Raw genomic sequence first — 19,510 nt, 5'->3', positions numbered from 1 at the left:
GAACACAATGAGCCTGTGACGCGCCGTATCTCTGTCTGACAGACTGCGCTGAGGGGGAAATCCACCAGCTCGGGAACGCGCACGAGAGCGCGCCCAGCTGTTCCACCGCCTCTGAGTCAGGCGTTGTCCTCGCGCAAAGTTCATTGGTGTGTTCCTCGTCACCTGTGTGACGTCACCAGATGTCTTGCGGGCTCGAGTCCTGTGCTGTTACGTGACGTGCGTGCGCGTGTCTGTGGTTTCCGGTGGCGCGCAGGGTTATGAAGAGAATCAGGTGAGGCGGAAGTAAAGACTGAAAGAGAGAGAGAGGCTCGCGCAGTTCACCTGTCCGCGCGTGTCCGAGCAGGAAACACGGAAAGGAGGAAAGAAAGAAAAGTAAGTTTGAGTAAAACTGAAAGATGAATCTGTTAAGAGTTCTGTTACCTGTCTGTGTCTACCTGTCTGTGTCTACCTGTCTGTCTGTCTGTCTGTCTGTCTACCTGTGTGTGTCTACCTGTCTGTCTGTGTCTACCCGTCTGTCTGTGTCTACCTGTCTGTCTGTGTCTACCTGTCTGTCTGTCTGTCTGTCTACCTGTCTACCTGTGTGTGTCTACCTGTCTACCTGTGTGTGTCTACCTGTCTACCTGTGTGTGTCTACCTGTCTACCTGTGTGTGTCTACCTGTCGACCTGTCGGCGGCTACCTGTCTACCTGTCTGTGTCTACCTGTCTACCTCTCTGTGTCTACCTCAACCTACCTGTCTGTCTATCTGTCTACCTGTCTGTGTCTACCTGTCTACTTGTCTGTGTCTACTTGTCTGTGTCTACCTGTCTGTGTCTACTTGTCTGTGTCTACCTGTCTACTTGTCTGTGTCTACCTGTCTGTGTCTACCTGTCTACTTGTCTGTGTCTACCTGTCTACCTGTCTGTGTCTACTTGTCTGTGTCTACCTGTCTACTTGTCTGTGTCTACCTGTCTGTGTCTACCTGTCTACTTGTCTGTGTCTACCTGTCTGTGTCTACCTGTCTACTTGTCTGTGTCTACCTGTCTGTGTCTACCTGTCTACTTGTCTGTGTCTACCTGTCTGTGTCTACCTTTCTTTGTCTTGGTTCTATTGCTCTTCAAAGGAGTCTGAGTGGAAGTTGGTGTTTGGGCTCTAGTGATGTGTGAAGAGGTTCTAGTCGTCTTTGAGGAGGTTCTAGTCGTCTTTGAGGAGGTTCTAGTCGTCTTTGAGGAGGTTCTAGTCGTCTTTGAGGAGGTTCTAGTCGTCTTTGAGGAGGTTCTAGTCGTCTTTGAGGAGGTTCTAGTGGTCTTACAGGTCTACGTGAAGGTGGTTGTAGTCATTTAAGAGGAGGTCTTTCCATGGAGGTTCTAGGTGTCTTAGATTCTAGTAAAATATGCAAAGGTTCTGTTCATCTATAGGATGTTCTAGTACGGGAAGTTCTTTGACATTATGATTAATGACTGTTAGTTAAACTGGTTTTAATGACTTCATAAAACTTAACCCTCATTTTGTTTTCAAACCGGTTTCACCTTCAATGAGCTCATCGGCTGCTTCATGAGTCACAGCATCACATGGCGAGGTGCTTAAAGACTCCAGCTCGGGAACACCGACTCCCTAGAACCCTGATCCTTCATTACCTCCTCATACTAGGAAGATTTTACTTTTCAGGCATTTGAGAACACTTTTCACATCTGACTATTGTAGAAACTAGAACCTCCTGAAAGACCATTTGAACGTCTTTATCCAAGAATACCTTCTCATAGAGTGAACGATCAGGACTACGGGAACCTCCTCGACGATTACTAGAACCTCCTCATAGACCAACAGAAACTCCTCTTGGATGAAGACCACTAAAACCCCCTCAATGATGACTATAACGTACGTGAGGACCATTAGAACCCCTTAATGATGACTAGAACCCACATGAAGACCAACAGAAGCCCCTAATAGATGACTATAACGTACATGAGGACCAGTAGAACCAGTTGGTGCTGTTGGAGTCCTGAACCGTTTCAGACAGCAGAGACCATTCCTGACATTCCCAACGGCAGCACATTCCTGACTCGTGACACACCGGCAGAGCGGTTCTTCTTCACGTGTTGACCTCCAGCACAGCGGCAGGAAGCTTCACAGCAACGCGTCAGACTTGTTGTCGCTTCATTCGCGGTGACGCTCCCGGCTCTGCGGTTGTGCTCGTAACGGGTGGGAAAGTGTTTTGTAAACATGGCCGTCTCTCCGTCTTTGCTGGTATTCGATGGCAGCGCTGGATGCGTTGAAGAAAGATCTGTGTGTTCCCACGTGTGGACGTTCTTCCCACCGTTACGATGCACCAGATCTGAAAGAAAACAGTTGATTCTTGCCAATAAATGGAGAAGAGAGCTCAACACGCAAGAACAGATGGATGAGTGTTGGCGGCTAAAACAACAAATATATCTGCGTTCATAAACTAATCAGCTCACAGTCCAGCGCCACAGTTCGGTCTGTTCCACCAATAAGAGAACAAACTCGCATTCAGAGCCTTCTAAAAAAGTCTTTGCCGCAGATTCAGATAAAGAGATGAAATAAAGCCAACAATGAGCTTATTGAGGAGTTCTGTGACTCCTCTCTTTGTGCGGCAGAAGTTTCCGTTTGATCTGGGGCTAAAACATTCTGGAAAGGTCAAGTCCCCTCTGAACGAGCTGTTAATGTTTAAGTAAACAGTGTAATTTGTGTGTTTTGCAGTGAATAACCCGATACCCTCCAACTTGAAGTCGGAGGCCAAGAAAGCCGCCAAGATCCTGAGAGAATTCACCGAAATCACCAACAGGAACGGGCCGGACAAACTCATCCCCGGTCAGAACACGCCGGTCCTCTCCTGTCGTCACAGTGAGAACATGAAGACACATTGATGATTGTGGTGTTTTTGTGTGTTGCAGCTCATGTGATAGCGAAGGCCCAGGGTCTGGCCATCATCTCCGTGGTCAAGGCCGGCTTCATGATCACCGCCAGAGGAGGCAGCGGCATCGTCATCGCCCGGCTGGCCGACAGACGTGAGAGCCGGCTGACCTTACCTGACTGAGCGCTACGTATCTCACGGTCCAACAGGAAGTCCTCATCACTGGTTCCCTCCATCAGATCTTACATTGTTACAGAAAATAATGACGGGTTGAGTTCATCAAGATAATCTTCACGAATGAACTTTAATCATGTTTGAAGTATAAAGTAAGAAGCTTGAGAGAAACTCTTCACGGTCACATGACTTCAGGTCTCCACCGCTAAAGAAGGAGTCGTTTCCTTTAGCGAGGTTCTGGTTGTTTAGGTTCTGCTTGTTGAGGTTCTGGTCCTCTAGTTCTGGGTGGAGGTTCTAGTGGTCTGGTGTGGTCTTTGGTCCTCTTCAATAGTTCTCGTGGTCTTTCCTATACGACCTCCTGTGGGTGTCTTTGGGGTGGTTCTGTAGGTCTTTGAGGAGGATGTGGTGGTCTTTGGGGAGGATGTGGTGGTCTTTGAGGAGGATGTGGTGGTCTTTGAGGAGGATGTGGTGGTCTTTGAGGAGGATGTGGTGGTCATTGAGGAGCATGTGGTGGTCTTTGGGGAGGATGTGGTGGTCATTGAGGAGGATGTGGTGGTCATTGAGGAGGATGTGGTGGTCATTGAGGAGGATGTGGTGGTCATTGAGGAGGATGTGGTGGTCATTGAGGAGGATGTGGTGGTCTTTGGGGAGCATGTGGTGGTCTTTGAGGAGCATGTGGTGGTCTTTGGGGAGCATGTGGTGGTCTTTGGGGAGGATGTGGTGGTCATTGGGGAGGATGTGGTGGTCTTTGGGGAGGATGTGGTGGTCATTGGGGAGCATGTGGTGGTCATTGGGGAGGATGTGGTGGTCATTGGGGAGGATGTGGTGGTCATTGGGGAGGATGTGGTGGTCTTTGGGGAGGATGTGGTGGTCTTTGGGGAGGATGTGGTGGTCTTTGGGGAGGAGGTTCAAGTGGTCTTTGAGGAGGTTCAAGTGGTCTTTGAGGAGGTTCAAGTGGTCTTTGAGGAGGTTCTAGTGGTCTTTGAGGAGGTTCAAGTGGTCTTTGAGGAGGTTCAAGTGGTCTTTGAGGAGGTTCTAGTGGTCTTTGAGGAGGTTCTAGTGGTCTTTGAGGAGGTTCTAGTGGTCTTTGAGGAGGTTCTAGTGGTCTTTGAGGAGGTTCTAGTGGTCCTTTATGTGGAACGACCTCACTATTGGGCAGTGAGTCATGTTCATGTTCTTCTCCTCACGTTTACTTAATTTTTTTGGGATGTTTTGCGTTTCCGTGGCATCAGAGAGAAAAACTCCCCGATGTGCCCGTGGCGTGCAGTCATCTGATGCGTCGCATCATGATGTTCATTCACGCAGCCGGCGGTGGAGGATGGCGCCGATTTCTGTGGTGCCAAAAACCCCAACGAGGATCACACTCTCCTGCCCCGCCGGGCATGAGGCTATTTGTTCAGATTCAAGGAGCAATTTCACCAAATGTGAAACCGCCGGCACCAATTACAAGCAGGACGAGGAATTCTTGGTTTTTATTTTATTTAGTGTGAATAAAGGCTGTACAGAACGGTCTTTGTTCCTCTGAGAGAGAACCGCAGTTCCCCTTGTTACAGAGTTTTACATGGATTAAAAACAAAGCCAGAGAAAAACGCATTCATCTTCATTAGATTGGCTTCAGCCGTGTTATCTGGATGAAGGGACGTCGAGGGGGTGGGAGCTCCGTGAAGATTATGATGAATGCTCACTGATTTATCTGAAACTCATCTGATCCGCGCCGACTGTTTGTGTTCAGGCTGGTCGGCGCCGTCCGCCATCGGCATCGCCGGCCTGGGCGGAGGCTTCGAGATCGGAGTGGAGGTGAGATCTCACACGCAAACCTCTTTTAAGAAGAAGAGCGTCAGTGGAACCGCTCATTCGTAGCTCTTTAAAACAAATGAACGTTCCTCCATCAGGTGTCCGACCTGGTGATCATCCTGAACCACCGCAGGGCCGTGGAGGCGTTCACGAAGGGCGGGAACCTGACGCTGGGCGGGAACTGCACCGTGGCGGTGGGACCGCGCGGCAGGTGGCTGGTCCCTCATGGTCCTCTTTAGTCGCTCCCAAATGTTTCTTTTGCTGTAAATTCCAGTTTTAATGTTTTATTTTGACTCCAGATTTAGGAGACGTGACAGTCGACATGTTTTGAAGCCTGAAGCAGAAACGGCTTTTAAAACATCTGTTCCAACATCAGATGTGGTTATATTTTATAGACTGTAACTTGTCGTCAATTTCAAAATAGGGATGTTGCATCAAGACGGTGTGTGTGGGTGTGTGTGTGTAGGTGTGTGTGTGTAGGTGTGTGTGTGTAGGTGGGTGTGTGTGTGTGTGTGTAGGTGTGTGTGTGTGTAGGTGTGTGTGTGTGTGTGTGTAGGTGTGTGTGTGTAGGTGGGTGTGTGTGTAGGTGTGTGTGTGTGTAGGTGGGTGTGTGTGTAGGTGTGTGTGTGTGTAGGTGTGTAGGTGGGTGTGTGTGTAGGTGTGTAGGTGTGTGTAGGTGGGTGTGTGTGTAGGTGTGTGTGTGTGTGTGTGTGTGTAGGTGGGTGTGTAGGTGTGTGTGTAGGTGGGTGTGTGTGTGTAGGTGTGTAGGTGTGTGTGTGTGTAGGTGTGTGTGTGTAGGTGTGTGTGTGTGTGTAGGTGTGTGTGTGTGTAGGTGTGTGTGTGTGTAGGTGGGTGTGTGTGTGTAGGTGGGTGTGTGTGTAGGTGTGTGTGTGTGTAGGTGGGGGTGTGTGTAGGTGGGTGTGTGTGTAGGTGTGTGTGTGTGTGTGTGTAGGTGGGTGTGTAGGTGTGTGTGTAGGTGGGTGTGTAGGTGTGTGTGTGTGTGTGTGTGTGTGTATGTGTGTGTAGGTGTGTAGGTGGGTGTGTGTGTAGGTGTGTGTGTGTAGGTGTGTGTGTGGGTGGGTGTGTGGGTGTGTGTGTGTGTAAGTGGGTGTGTAGGTGTGTAAGTAGGTGTGTAGGTGTGGGTGTGTGTGTGTGTAGGTGTGTGTGTGTGTGTGTGTGTGTGTAGGTGTGTGTGTGTGTGTAGGTGTGTGTGTGTAGGTGTGTGTGTGTAGGTGTGTGTGTAGGTGGGTGTGGGTGTGTAGGTGTGTAGGTGGGTGTGTGTGTGGGTGTGTAGGTGGGTGTGTGTGTGTAGGTGGGTGTGTAGGTGTGTAGGTGTGTGTGGGTGTGTGGGTGTGTAGGTGTGTGTGTAGGTGGGTGTGTGTGTGTAGGTGTGTAGGTGTGTGTGGGTGTGTAGGTGTGTGTGTAGGTGGGTGTGTAGGTGGGTGTGTAGGTGGGTGTGTGTGTGGGTGTGTAGGTGGGTGTGTAGGTGGGTGTGTGTGTGTAGGTGTGTAGGTGTGTGTGGGTGTGTAGGTGTGTGTGTAGGTGTGTGTAGGTGGGTGTGTAGGTGTGTGTGTGTGTGTAGGTGGGTGTGTAGGTGTGTGTAGGTGTGTGTGGGTGTGTAGGTGGGTGTGTAGGTGGGTGTGTAGGTGGGTGTGTGGGCTTGGCTAGGTGTTTGAGTCGCAGGTAAACATCCGAATAGGTGTGAACTAAGTGCGCTGCAGACAGAAAAAAATAATAAAATGAGTTTGTCTGGAGACAACTTGTCATTTTCAGCTTTAAGTACACAAGTAGATATACATGTATACCTTAAAATATACAGGCGGAGAATGCCAGTACTAGGTTCCATCTTCCCAGAAACGCATAATAAAATAAAAGGAAGCGTCTTTGAAAGCATAGAACAGCCAAGATGCATATTACTAGTTGAACCCCATCAAAGCTCGATGGAGGGAAATCTAGTTCAGCTAACAAATGCCAGCAAAATGTCATACATGAACCTAAAGATACAATACCCTGGGCCAAACATAGCCACTTCCGGGGCTCATGCTAATCCCTCTGTAGAAATCGGGCCGGTAGTTTTCCTGTTATCACGCTGACAAACCGGAGACACCACAGAGGACCCAGGATCCTGCTCTGTGGAACGCCTCAGAACAGCAGCAGTTTGTGCAATCACATTTTAAAAGATGTATCATTGCATTGTTGGACTATATGAACATCTGTACTGATCGCCATGTATTGTTCCAGTATCAGAGGGGAAACGGCGTCTTTATCTTTCTATTGATCAGGAATCTGGAGGCCGACGTGGCTCTTCGCAGCACGACGGCGGTCTTCACCTACTGTCGATCCAGAGGTTTGTTCGCTGGTATTTCTCTGGAGGGATCTGGCCTCATCGAACGCAAGGAAACCAACCGCAAGTATGAACAGCAACCAACCGCCACCTCCACGTGAAGCGCTGTCCATGTTGACATGAATGTAGTTATGGAAGACGTGTGGCCCGCAGGTTCTACTCGAGAGAAATCCGGGCATCGGCCATTCTGAACGGCGATGTGGATCCACCGCCAGAATGCTACGACCTGTACCACATCCTGGACGCCTACACGGAGGCCTACACCACCGACTGGACCAGCAAGAACATGGGTCCAAAGGTGACTATCGCCATTTACACCCAGCAGATAGAGCTGGACCCAAAGGCCGTGTACGAGTTCACACATGAGGGACGGAACGGGCTTCATGTTGGAAAGTTGCTGAGAAAATGAAGTGGAAAGTGTTGAGGTGGCAACAACAAATTCAGACTCTTTCTTTTGTGTAAATATACATTTTATTGGGACAATTAAAGAGAAAAATTACAAGTACAATTGGTCATTAGTTATGAAGAAGATTTCTATTCCTCTCCAGTCGTCTATACCTCCATCCAGACCTCCAGCTCCGTTGCAGAGACCAGCAAGCACCTACCAGCAACCTGCAGCCGGCTACCAGCAAAGTTTCCAGCAACCTGCAGCCGGCTACCGGCAACCTGCAGCCGGCTACCAGCAACCTGCAGCCGGCTACCAGCAAAGTTTCCAGCAACCTGCAGCCGGCTACCGGCAACCTGCAGCCGGCTACCGGCAACCTGCAGCCGGCTACCAGCAACCTGCAGCCGGCTACCAGCAACCTGCAGCCGGCTACCAGCAACCTGCAGCCGGCTACCAGCAACCTGCAGCCGGCTACCAGCAACCTGCAGCCGGCTACCAGCAACCGCCAGCCAACACGGGGAAAAACGTCCTCTACCCGAGCATCTCCGTCTACAAGTCTGAGACTTCTGGTGAGTCTCTTCCTCCTTCACCCTGTGAGGGGCTGCAGCGCTCTCTAGTGGTCACAGCTGTAAACGCTGCTGTTGAATAAAAGAAGATGAACAGAAAGTTAATATTAATAGTTAAATAAATAAATAAAAAGTCCTTTTCCTTTGTGTTTCAGATCGGTTCTCCTCCAGAAGCTCGGGTACGACGTCACACAGACGATGACCTCATTAAGACTTGAAACTATTGACGTGCAGGTAACGAGAACACCTTTCCGTCCTGCAGGTGGAGCGCCGTCAGTGGGCGGGGCCGGCGAGCCGCTGGTCGTCACGGCAACGCACCTGTTTGCCGGGCAGCAGCCCGGCGACCTGAGCTTCTCGCCCGGCGACCGCATCACCGTCATCACCAAGACCGACTCAGAGTACGACTGGTGGGAGGGGCAGCTGGCCGACGGCCGCGTCGGGATCTTCCCCGCCAACTTCGTCTCGCTATGACGCCCCCTGGTGGGAGGACGGGGCGCTGCAGCCCGACGCCCCCTGGTGGGAGGACGGGGCGCTGCAGCCCGACGCCCCCTGGTGGGAGGACGGGGCGCTGCAGCCCGACGCCCCCTGGTGGGAGGACGGGGCGCTGCAGCCCGACGCCCCCTGGTGGGAGGACGGGGGGCTGCAGCTCTCATCTTACAAAAATATATACACATAAATATAGTCATAGAAAAAAAGACCAATTCGATTCTGGGAGTCGTTACTCGTCTTTGTTTTTTTTTTTCAAGCAAAAACAAAAACGCCAAAAATGAAGTTTCCAGTTTCTGAAATGTAATAATTTTCTAACTTTTCGTAATTTCTTTCACATGTTGATAAAAACCTTTTTGCTCTGCGATACTTTCATGAAGCAGTTAATCACAAATAACAGAATAATCAGATTACTCATGAAAATGAAAGTAGACACAGAAAACACAATTTAAAATAAATGTATTCATTTGGAGTTAAGTGAATTTAATAAAAAAGAACAAATTTACAAAATGTCGTTTTAACATTAAAAAAAACTTTTCTTTTACTTACTAATTACCTAACATGATTTTAATAAACAGTTATTGCAATAAAGAAATGTTCATAATGTGTTATCTAGAGTTTCAAACGTTCAGCGATGCGTTCAAGGACCTCTGCCCGTTGTTTACATGGAGATGTTTGTTTGTTACACAGCTTTTAAAGCTTCTGTTACACATGAAACTGAATTATTCTTGTAGTTTAATGATCTTAAATAAATCTGAATTATTAAGACTTCTGTTTCTGCTCTTTTGTCAAATCATCTGTTTAATATCTATAAAGGTACTCTATTTTATCTTTAATCACTAGGATGAAAAATACGAACAAATCGTTCTTACATTCAAACCTTCACAGTATTTATACTGAGTATATGTACTGTACACATACATTATACATACAGTTTCAATACAGTATACTGTGTATATGTACTGTACACATACAGTACTTGTACTGTGAAGAGAGGATGGCTGTGATGTTACGGTCGTCCTGCAGATTAAATCTAACAAGTTCTCGCTCTCTCTCTCTCTCTCTCCCCACACTGTGTACTTTAATATAAATATTATTTTTTTAGACTACTCAATTAACTTTTCCAATTAACAAGTACTTCTTCCACTGTTGTACTTCTACTGGTGCGTACTGTAGTACTATAGTACATCTTTTTTGGCATTTCATTTAAAACACAGGACGAAACAATTAGTGCTTCATTACAGTTAAAAGTGTGTGTGTCAGTCCAGTGTGTGTGTGTCAGTGTGTGTCAGTCTAGTGTGTGTGTGTGTGTGTGTGTGTGTCCTCTGTCTCTGAAGGCAGCGTCTCAGGTTTCCGGCTCATCAGCTTCCTGAAGACACAAAAACATTTAAAGGTGAGCGACGGCAACAGGAAGTGGGCGACGGCAACAGGAAGTGGGCGACGGCAACAGGAAGTGGGCAGTGAAGAAGGGAAGTCGCTAACACAAAGTATAATAAGTGCTTCCTCTCACCGCGCCCTCCACAGGGCGGCCATGTTGGGTGGGCGGGGCCGAGGCTGCCGCTCGCAGTCCTCCACCGAGTCCGGCAGCGGGACGCCGCTGGTCTCCGGCAGCAGCAGACACAGGCCGCAGCCCACCATGGGCCCGCTGCTGTACACCACCATGGCGGCCAATGAGATCGCTCCGTTCGGGGTCGACGGGACGAGCGAGTTGACCAAGCAACCGAGCCGGAAGGAGAGGTTGACCAATGAGGCGCAGCGCTGCCTGCCAGGGAGACGCGTGAGTGAGTGAGTGAGTGAGTGAGTGTGTCTCTGTGTGTGTGTGTGTCTCTGTGTGTGTGTGTGTGTCTCTGTGTGTGTGTGTGTGTCTCTGTGTGTGTGTGTGTGTCTCTGTGTGTGTGTGTGTGTGTGTGTGTACCTGACCACGGTGGGGAACAGTTCGATGCTGTACAGCGTGGAGATGAAGAGCGCTCCCAGGATGCACAGCTTCCCCAGCAGAGCCAGACTCATCACCAGCACCGGATCAGCTGCATCACATTGATGAGGGATCGATCACGTTGATCGGTGTGGACTCCGTGCTCTTGCTCATGTAATGATGGTGTCTGTGAAGTCGCCTCTACGCAGACGACACGCAGCTCTACTGGTGGTTACTGTTCATGCGGGTATGAAATATCCTATTTATACATAATGACAGAGATATTATCTGAGCTTCGTCACGGCGGATTGAAGGAGTCAGTGAAGTGATGACTTCCTGTTAGGCTTGCGAGTAAAAAGACATTTCAGCAATAAAGCAGACCTCGTGCTCACGGTTCTGTTCTCCCTCCCGAGGAGAACCATGAGGAGAACCATGAAAGTATTAACAGGACCAATAACCTCGTGATGTTCGGCAGCGAACAAGGCGTGTCCTCACCGTTGCATCTGGACAGAAGCAGCGACAGGAAGCAGGCGGCGCCGCTCAGGAACAAAGCGAGCATGCTGATTGGCCGGCGTCCCAGACGGACCAATGGCACGAGCAGGCAGGGAGCCTCTGATAGGCCGGAAAAGAACTGGGCGGAGTAGACGCCGACGCCGAAAGAGCCGATGTTCATGCAGATGCCGAAGTACGTCAACGCCGACGCCGCACTGCAGAGAACACACGTGTGTGTGTGTGTGTGTGTGTGTGTGTGTGTGTGTGTGTGTGTGTGTGTGTGTGTGTGTGTGTGTGTGTGTGTGTGTGTGTGTGTGTGTGTGTGATACCTGAGGTAGCTCATGATGAAGAGCCGCAGGAGGACCGTGGGATGTTTCAGGTGGATGATGATGTCACTGGGGGCGTGGCCTCCAGGTGGCTCCTCCTTCTGAGGCTCGCTGTCTTTCTGCAGGTCGGACCACAACAACTGCACACACACGCACACACACAGTTTGAGGTAAAGTGTGTGTGTGTGTGTGTGTGTGTGTGTGTGTGTGTGTGTGTATATACCAGCTCCAGACAGTGTTTATCTTCAGGGCTGTTGCATTCATAACGCTCCAGAACCTTCGTCCTCTTCCTGAGCAGCAGCCAGCGAGGAGACTCAGGTAAAGACCTGGAACAGGTGAACACCTCAAGAGCTGAGCAGACAGACGGGCAGAGAGACAGACAGACGGTGCACCTACAGGTAGAGCGGCAGGCAGACGAGCTGCGGCAGAGCCAGCGACAGGTGCAGCTGTGTCCAGGTTGAGCTGAGCCAGGCCAGCGGGGCTCCGCCCATCGTCCCCAGACTGAAGCAGAACGGCAGGAAGGCCGACGCCCACAACCGAGCGGCCGGCAGCGTCCACTCCACCGCTGTAAACACATGAAGCATAGACTTCTATACAACCAGAGGAGTCACCCCTGGTGGTCAGGAGAGAGAATGCAGCTTTAACACATGAAGCATAGACTTCTATACAACCAGAGGAGTCACCCCTGGTGGTCAGGAGAGAGAATGCAGCTTTAACACATGAAGCATAGACTTCTATACAACCAGAGGAGTCACCCCTGGTGGTCAGGAGAGAGAATGCAGCTTTAACACATGAAGCATAGACTTCTATACAACCAGAGGAGTCACCCCTGGTGGTCAGGAGAGAGAATGCAGCTTTAACACATGAAGCATAGACTTCTATACAACCAGAGGAGTCACCCCTGGTGGTCAGGAGAGAGAATGCAGCTTTAACACATGAAGCATAGACTTCTATACAACCAGAGGAGTCACCCCTGGTGGTCAGGAGAGAGAATGCAGCTTTAACACATGAAGCATAGACTTCTATACAACCAGAGGAGTCGCCCCCTGGTGGTCAGGAGAGAGAATGCAGCTTCAACACATGAAGCATAGACTTCTATACAACCAGAGGAGTCGCCCCCTGGTGGTCAGGAGAAAGAATGCAGCTTTAACACATGAAGCATAGACTTCTATACAACCAGAGGAGTCGCCCCCTGGTGGTCAGGAGAAAGAATGCAGCTTTAACACATGAAGCATAGACTTCTATACAACCAGAGGAGTCGCCCCCTGGTGGTCAGGAGAGAGAATGCAGCTTTAACACATGAAGCATAGACTTCTATACAACCAGAGGAGTCGCCCCTGGTGGTCAGGAGAGAGAATGCAGCTTTAACACATGAAGCATAGACTTCTATACAACCAGAGGAGTCGCCCCCTGGTGGTCAGGAGAGAGAATGCAACACTGGCTTTCCTCCAGACTAGAGGGTGACCTCTGGTCTGGAAGCAGCAGGATGTGGTTGTAATGAACCTGCTGCCTCTCGAGGTCAGAGGTCAGAGGTCACAGTGTTTTCCTCATTAGCGATCAGTCGGTCGGTGAAACTTTATCTGGGACACGAGTTCTTTATCTCCTGCTGGGGTCCAATAAAGCTGAGCGGTCAACACTGCAGGAGCAGGAGCAGGAGGAGGAGGAGGACGAGCAGCAGGAGGAGTTACCCAGGCTGAAGGAGCAGCAGGAGGAGTTACCCGGGCTGAAGGAGCAGGACGAGCAGCAGGAGGAGTTACCCGGGCTGAAGGAGCAGGACGAGCAGCAGGAGGAGTTACCCGGGCTGAAGGAGCAGGAGGAGCAGCAGGAGGAGTTACCCGGGCTGAAGGAGCAGGAGGAGCAGCAGGAGGAGTTACCCGGGCTGAAGGAGCAGGAGGAGCAGCAGGAGGAGTTACCCGGGCTGAAGGAGCAGGACGAGCAGCAGGAGGAGTTACCCAGGCTGAAGGAGCAGGAGGAGCAGCAGGAGGAGTTACCCGGGCTGAAGGAGCAGGAGGAGCAGCAGGAGGAGTTACCCGGGCTGAAGGAGCAGGAGGAGCAGCAGGAGGAGTTACCCAGGCTGAAGGAGCAGCAGGAGGAGTTACCCAGGCTGAAGGAGCAGGAGGAGCAGCAGGAGGAGTTACCCAGGCTGAAGGAGCAGGAGGAGCAGCAGGAGGAGTTACCCAGGCTGAAGGAGCAGCAGGAGCAGCAGGAGGAGTTACCCAGGCTGAAGGAGCAGCAGGAGGAGTTACCCAGGCTGAAGGAGCAGCAGGAGCAGCAGGAGGAGTTACCCGGGCTGAAGGAGCAGGAGGAGCAGCAGGAGGAGTTACCCAGGCTGAAGGAGCAGCAGGAGGAGTTACCCAGGCTGAAGGAGCAGCAGGAGCAGCAGGAGGAGTTACCCAGGCTGAAGGAGCAGCAGGAGCAGCAGGAGGAGTTACCCAGGCTGAAGGAGCAGATGTTGACGCAGCAGCAGCAGACGCCCGTCAGGCAGCGCACAGCGAGGTAGAGGAAGGGCTGAGGAAGGACGGCGGGCACGAGGCCACAAGCGGCGTGCACGTACACACACACCAGCAGCACTGTGCGCTTCCCGTACCTGCAGCACAGAGGACACAGGACACAAGGGCAGAGGACACAAGGATACAGTGGCATTAGAGGCGGCGACCTCGGCTGCAGCAGACGGACGCGGCGGCGGCGGCGTACCGGTCGGAGATGGCTCCTCCCACCAGCGATCCCAGCAGCAGACCCACCATGTAGAGCGTCTGACCGTACGGCAACCAGTCTGTCCAGTCACACACTGACTGACACACACACACACACACACACACACACACACACACACACACACACGTGTCCTCATGCTGGACCTGCAGACTCGTTCATGTTCATTACAGGATTTAATAATTTATAATCAGATGTTTAGTTAAATCAAAGATGTCGATTGTTGTTTGTGTTGTTGTTGTGTTGTTGTTTGTGTGATGATCCAGTTTAACGTGTACATGACACATCTCATAACTTTATCCATGCACATCTGTGTGTGTGCGTGTGTCTCTGTGTGTTTCTATGGTACAGCTTGTGTGTGTACTTGTAGTGTGATTCTTGCTGGCAGCAGCAGACACACTAACCGCTGCGTTGCTCATTAACACAGGTTGTTCATTGTGTGTGTGTGCGTGTGTGTGTGTGTGTGTGTGTGTGTGTGTGTGTGTGTGTGTGTGTGTGTGTGTGTGTGTGTGTGTGAGGCTCTGCTGCTCCTCAAAGTGAACTCAACATGTTTCAAAACCACAGGAACATGCAGGAGAACCTCACTCACGTCTCGCTTCCCGCTCTCCGAGGATTCCCCGAGCCGTGATTGGCCACCGCCGGCAGTCGGCGCCATCGTGCCGTTGACACGGCGGCAGGAAACAACGACGACGGCGGCCGCGAAGACGTCGAGGAAGAACAGGAAAGAGAGGAAGAAGAAGACCAGGGCGAGGCGCCAGTAGACGGACCGCTGCAGCGGGGACATGGCCTCCCTCGGGTCCGGAGCCACGGCTTGTTCCCCTCAGCCGCTCAGAGCTCTGGCAGCTGCTGCTGACCGGCTGGAGGGGCAGCAGCAGAGGCTCCGCCTCCTGGCCCTACAAGGAGCAGAGGCCCCGCCTCCTCAACCTACAAGGAGCCGAGGCTCCGCCTCTTGGCCCTACAAGGAGCAGAGGCCCCGCCTCCTCAACCTACAAGGAGCAGAGGCTCCGCCTCCTGGCCCTACAAGGAGCAGAGGGGGGAGGAGCCTCCGCTCCCTCTAGGGTGAGGAGGAGGAGCAGCAGCTGCTGCTGACCGGCTGGAGGGGCAGCAGGAGCTGCTCCGCCTCCTCAACCTACAAGGAGGAGATGGGGGCGGAGCCTCTGTGCTGCGACACAGTGACTCCCTCTGGCCACCTGCTGTCACTACATCTGCTGGTTGAGTTACACAACACCATAGTGTGACATGGAGGACCGACAACACCTCCAGAAACACAAACTCCACCTTTAGAAACACAAACACCTCCATAAACACAAACACCACCTTTAGAAACACAAACACCACCTTTAGAAACACAAACACCTCCATAAACACAAACACCACCTTGAGAAACACAAACACCACCTTTAGAAACACAAACACCTCCATAAACACAAACACCACCTTGAGAAACACAAACACCACCTTTTAGAAACACAAACACCACCTTTAGAAACACAAACACCTCCATAAACACAAACACCACCTTTAGAAACACAAACACCACCTTTAGAAACACAAACACCACCTTTAGAAACACAAACACCTCCATAAACACAAACACCACCTTGAGAAACACAAACACCACCTTTAGAAACACAAACACCTCCATAAACACAAACACCACCTTGAGAAACACAAACACCACCTTTTAGAAACACAAACACCACCTTTAGAAACACAAACACCTCCATAAACACAAACACCACCTCCATAAACACAAACACCACCTTTAGAAACACAAACACCACCTTTAGAAACACAAACACCTCCATAAACACAAACACCACCTTTAGAAACACAAACACCTCCATAAACACAAACACCACCTTTAGAAACACAAACACCTCCATAAACACAAACACCACCTTTAGAAACACAAACACCTCCATAAACACAAACACCACCTTTAGAAACACAAACACCACCTCCATAAACACAAACACCACCTTTAGACCGGGAGCTCAGAGACAAGGAGTACTTCTAATGAAAGCTGGTTTTTACAAGAGGTAGATAAAGTAGAGCTGGACAAAGTAGAGCTGGACAAAGTAGAGGTGGACAAAGTAGAGCTAGATAAAGTAGAGGTGGACAAAGTAGAGGTGGACAAAGTAGAGGTGGACAAAGTAGAGGTGGACAAAGTAGAGGTGGACAAAGTAGAGCTGGACAAAGTAGAGCTGGACAAAGTAGAGCTAGATAAAGTAGAGGTGGACAAAGTAGAGCTAGATAAAGTAGAGGTGGACAAAGTAGAGCTAGATAAAGTAGAGGTGGACAAAGTAGAGCTAGATAAAGTAGAGGTGGACAAAGTAGAGGTGGACAAAGTAGAGGTGGACAAAGTAGAGCTAGATAAAGTAGAGGTGGACAAAGTAGAGCTAGATAAAGTAGATCTGAGCGTTGCAGCATTTCTTTGGTGAATAAAAACAATCAATCACAATCGAGGAACAAACGTGTTCGAGGTGTCTCAACCAGCCTGAGAAGCTTCGCGAGGTGTGAAAGGACCCGCATTTCACCTGTGATGAGCTCGGTCCCAAGGAGGCCTGGAGGAAAGGAAGGGAGGAGGGAAGGAGGTAGGGAATGAAATGAGGACACTCAGGGGAGACATTCATGGACACTTTTATTGAAGGAAAACTCAGAGCGATATGTTCACGGTGTAGTTTTCAGAAACAGAATATAAATTTTATTGCACATGTTTTCCTCGACATTAGAAACAAAGACACAAAGAGAGACAAACAAAGAGAGTGAAACAAAGAGAGACAAACAAAGAGAGTGAAACAAAGAGAGTCAAAGAGAGACAAACAAAGAGAGTGAAACAAGGAGAGACAAACAAAGAGAGTGAAACAAAGAGAGTCAAAGAGAGACAAACAAAGAGAGACAAACAAAGAGAGACAAACAAAGAGAGTGAAACAAAGAGAGACAAACAAAGAGAGTGAAACAAAGAGAGTCAAAGAGAGACAAACAAAGAGAGACAAACAAAGAGAGACAAACAAAGAGAGTGAAACAAAGAGAGACAAACAAAGAGAGTGAAACAAAGAGAGACAAACAAAGAGAGTGAAACAAAGAGAGACAAACAAAGAGAGTGAAACAAAGAGAGACAAACAAAGAGAGTGAAACGAAGAGAGACAAACAAAGAGAGACAAACAAAGAGAGTGAAACAAAGAGAGACAAACAAAGAGAGTGAAACAAAGAGAGACAAACAAAGAGTGTGAAACAAAGAGTGAAACAAAGAGTTTATATGTCAAACTCAAAGCCAAGAAACAGGAAGCAGAGTTTTCAGTTTTCAGTATTTTATTAGTACTTCCAGGAAGCGCCCACGAGTTCCTCCGTGGTTCTACATATCGGGTTCAGTCCCAGAAAACTCTCTGAACTCATAAAAAAGCTCTAAAACAAGACAACGAAGGTCTTCTCGCTGCAAGTCGTCGTCCATGTTTCCCATCATTGTTTGCTGCCGGCGGCCCGGTGGACCTGCGTCATCATGACGCCCGTGGCGGAGGCGGAGTACACGGACGCCATGTTCTGCAGGCCGAGCAGCAGGCAGCGCCAGCTGAAGCGCAGAGCTCGGCCCACGTTCTGGGGGACGAGACAACACAAGGTTTCATTCCCGCCTCGACCCCAGAGCAAGGCACCACCGACCACCCACCGCCGCCCCTAGGGGAGCTGCTGGTCCTGATCCCAGAGGATGGACCTGCTGGTCCACTGACTTCCTCTCTGGCGCCACCTTCAGGTGAGCGCTTCATTTAAACCCAGTAAACTCATCCCAGCTGATAGAGTACCACGTCAGGAATGTTTGAACTCGGTGTCCACGGCGTTCTTTTAAAGTACTTTACAGAGTATTCTGGGAGAAATACCCGGAGCTGTGACTCACGCTGATAAAGTTGAGTTGAGGTCAAAGGTCAAACTCTGCTGAGTGAATGTTTAACTGGACTACTCAGGTACTTTTACAGTTTACTGTGAGTACTCAGTTACTTTTACTGTGAATACTCAGGTACTTTTAGAGTTTACTTATATATATATGTATAGATATACATATATATATATATATACACATATATATATATATATATATATATATGTATATGTATACATATATATATATATATATATATATATATATATATATATATATATATATGTATATGTATACATATATATATGCATTGTTGATAATTAATTCATATTTCTACTTTTCCATTTCATTGTGTATTAATTTCTCTTACTTTAAAACGTAACATTTGAACTCATATTTGTAAAACGCGTTTGTTTGTTTTTGAGCAATATAATGTGATATTTATTAATAATAATCAATCTTTGTATAATATTAATGTTTAATTAACACAACGATCAAAGGTACACGTACCTTCCTGTACTTCTTGTACTTCTTCTTCTTCCTCCTCTTTGTCTCCTCCTTCCTCTTCCTCCTCTCCTCTGGCGTCTCCTCCTCCTCTTCCTCGATCAGAGGATCGTATCGATCCGGCAGGACGGAGAAAAAAACCTCTTTGGAGTTCTTCTCCTTCTTCTCTGGCGAAGGAGCAGCGTCCTCCTCCTTCTCCTGTGCTCCCATCCCTCCTTCCTCCTCGTCTGCCTTACCTGCTCCTCCTCCTCCTCCTCCTCCCCCTCCTTGTGCTCAGGCAGGAGGACTTTGGAGCGAGGAGGAGTCAAACTTAATGAATGGCCTGAAGGCGTCTTCAGAGAGGAAACACTGAAGCCGGATTAGACGAAGAATGTGGACTCCTCTTGGCCTCCTGCTCCTCTTCTTCAAGTCTCCTGGCCTTCTCGGTTCTGTCTCCTTGTGTTCCTCCTCCTGCTCCTCTCTCTGGTTCCTCCTCCTCTCTCTGGTTCCTGCTCCTCTCTCTGGTTCCTCCTCCTCTCTCTGGTTCCTCCTCCTCTCTCTGGTTCCTCCTCCTCTCTCTGGTTCCTCCTCCTCTCTCTGGTTCCTGCTCCTCTCTCTGGTTCCTCCTCCTCTCTCTGGTTCCTGCTCCTCTCTCTGGTTCCTCCTCCTCTCTCTGGTTCCTCCTCCTCTCTCTGGTTCCTCCTCCTCTCTCTGGTTCCTCCTCCTCTCTCTGGTTCCTGCTCCTCTCTCTGGTTCCTCCTCCTCCTCCTCTCTCTGGTTCCTCCTCCTCTCTCTGGTTCCTGCTCCTCTCTCTGGTTCCTCCTCCTCCTCCTCTCTCTGGTTCCTCCTCCTCTCTCTGGTTCCTCCTCCTCTCTCTGGTTCCTGCTCCTCTCTCTGGTTCCTCCTCCTCCTCCTCTCTCTGGTTCCTCCTCCTCTCTCTGGTTCCTGCTCCTCTCTCTGGTTCCTCCTCCTCTCTCTGGTTCCTGCTCCTCTCTCTGGTTCCTCCTCCTCTCTCTGGTTCCTCCTCCTCTCTCTGGTTCCACCTCCTGCTCCTCTCTCTGGTTCCTCCTCCTCTCTCTGGTTCCTCCTCCTCTCTCTGGTTCCTGCTC

General features: G+C 49.8%; 3 protein-coding genes across 6 annotated transcripts; 1 reads left to right on the top strand and 2 right to left on the bottom strand.

Moving 5' to 3' along the window:
• Positions 1-284: 284 nt before the first annotated feature.
• On the top strand, positions 285-9,335 carry sh3yl1 (SH3 and SYLF domain containing 1). The gene is made up of 10 exons (XM_068602021.1): positions 285-372; positions 2,700-2,810; positions 2,894-3,007; positions 4,760-4,824; positions 4,920-5,032; positions 7,104-7,232; positions 7,319-7,463; positions 7,714-8,119; positions 8,272-8,295; positions 8,379-9,335. Coding segments are annotated over exons 1-10 (1,317 nt in total). The 5' UTR covers positions 285-371; the 3' UTR covers positions 8,588-9,335.
• On the bottom strand, positions 9,015-14,893 carry si:dkey-190l8.2. Of its 4 annotated transcripts, none has more exons than XM_068602016.1 (10): positions 14,634-14,893; positions 14,027-14,124; positions 13,765-13,919; positions 11,729-11,897; positions 11,556-11,658; positions 11,336-11,472; positions 11,010-11,221; positions 10,518-10,626; positions 10,113-10,364; positions 9,015-9,971 (listed from the first exon to the last, which is right to left on the bottom strand). In XM_068602016.1, exons 1-10 carry the CDS (start codon positions 14,826-14,828, stop codon positions 9,896-9,898), a joined length of 1,506 nt encoding a protein of 501 aa, XP_068458117.1. In that variant the 5' UTR covers positions 14,829-14,893; the 3' UTR covers positions 9,015-9,895. The 4 variants fall into 4 exon arrangements, with proteins under 4 accessions (XP_068458117.1, XP_068458121.1, XP_068458118.1 ...); XM_068602020.1 differs by having other exon boundaries at positions 14,027-14,120; positions 14,634-14,720; XM_068602017.1 differs by lacking the exon at positions 13,765-13,919 and having other exon boundaries at positions 13,989-14,124.
• Positions 14,894-17,506: 2,613 nt separating this feature from the next.
• zgc:194392 (uncharacterized protein C1orf115 homolog) lies at positions 17,507-18,632 on the bottom strand. Its single transcript, XM_068601998.1, has 2 exons — positions 18,429-18,632; positions 17,507-17,641 (listed from the first exon to the last, which is right to left on the bottom strand). Exons 1-2 carry the CDS (start codon positions 18,630-18,632, stop codon positions 17,507-17,509), a joined length of 339 nt encoding a protein of 112 aa, XP_068458099.1.
• Positions 18,633-19,510: the final 878 nt, after the last annotated feature.

The sequence above is a fragment of the Clinocottus analis genome, unplaced genomic scaffold, assembly GCF_023055335.1.
Source record: "Clinocottus analis isolate CAN_PGR_092001 unplaced genomic scaffold, fCliAna1.0.p SCAF_58, whole genome shotgun sequence".
NCBI lineage: Eukaryota > Metazoa > Chordata > Actinopteri > Perciformes > Cottidae > Clinocottus > Clinocottus analis.
This window is presented reverse-complemented; position numbering and strand designations above follow the sequence as displayed.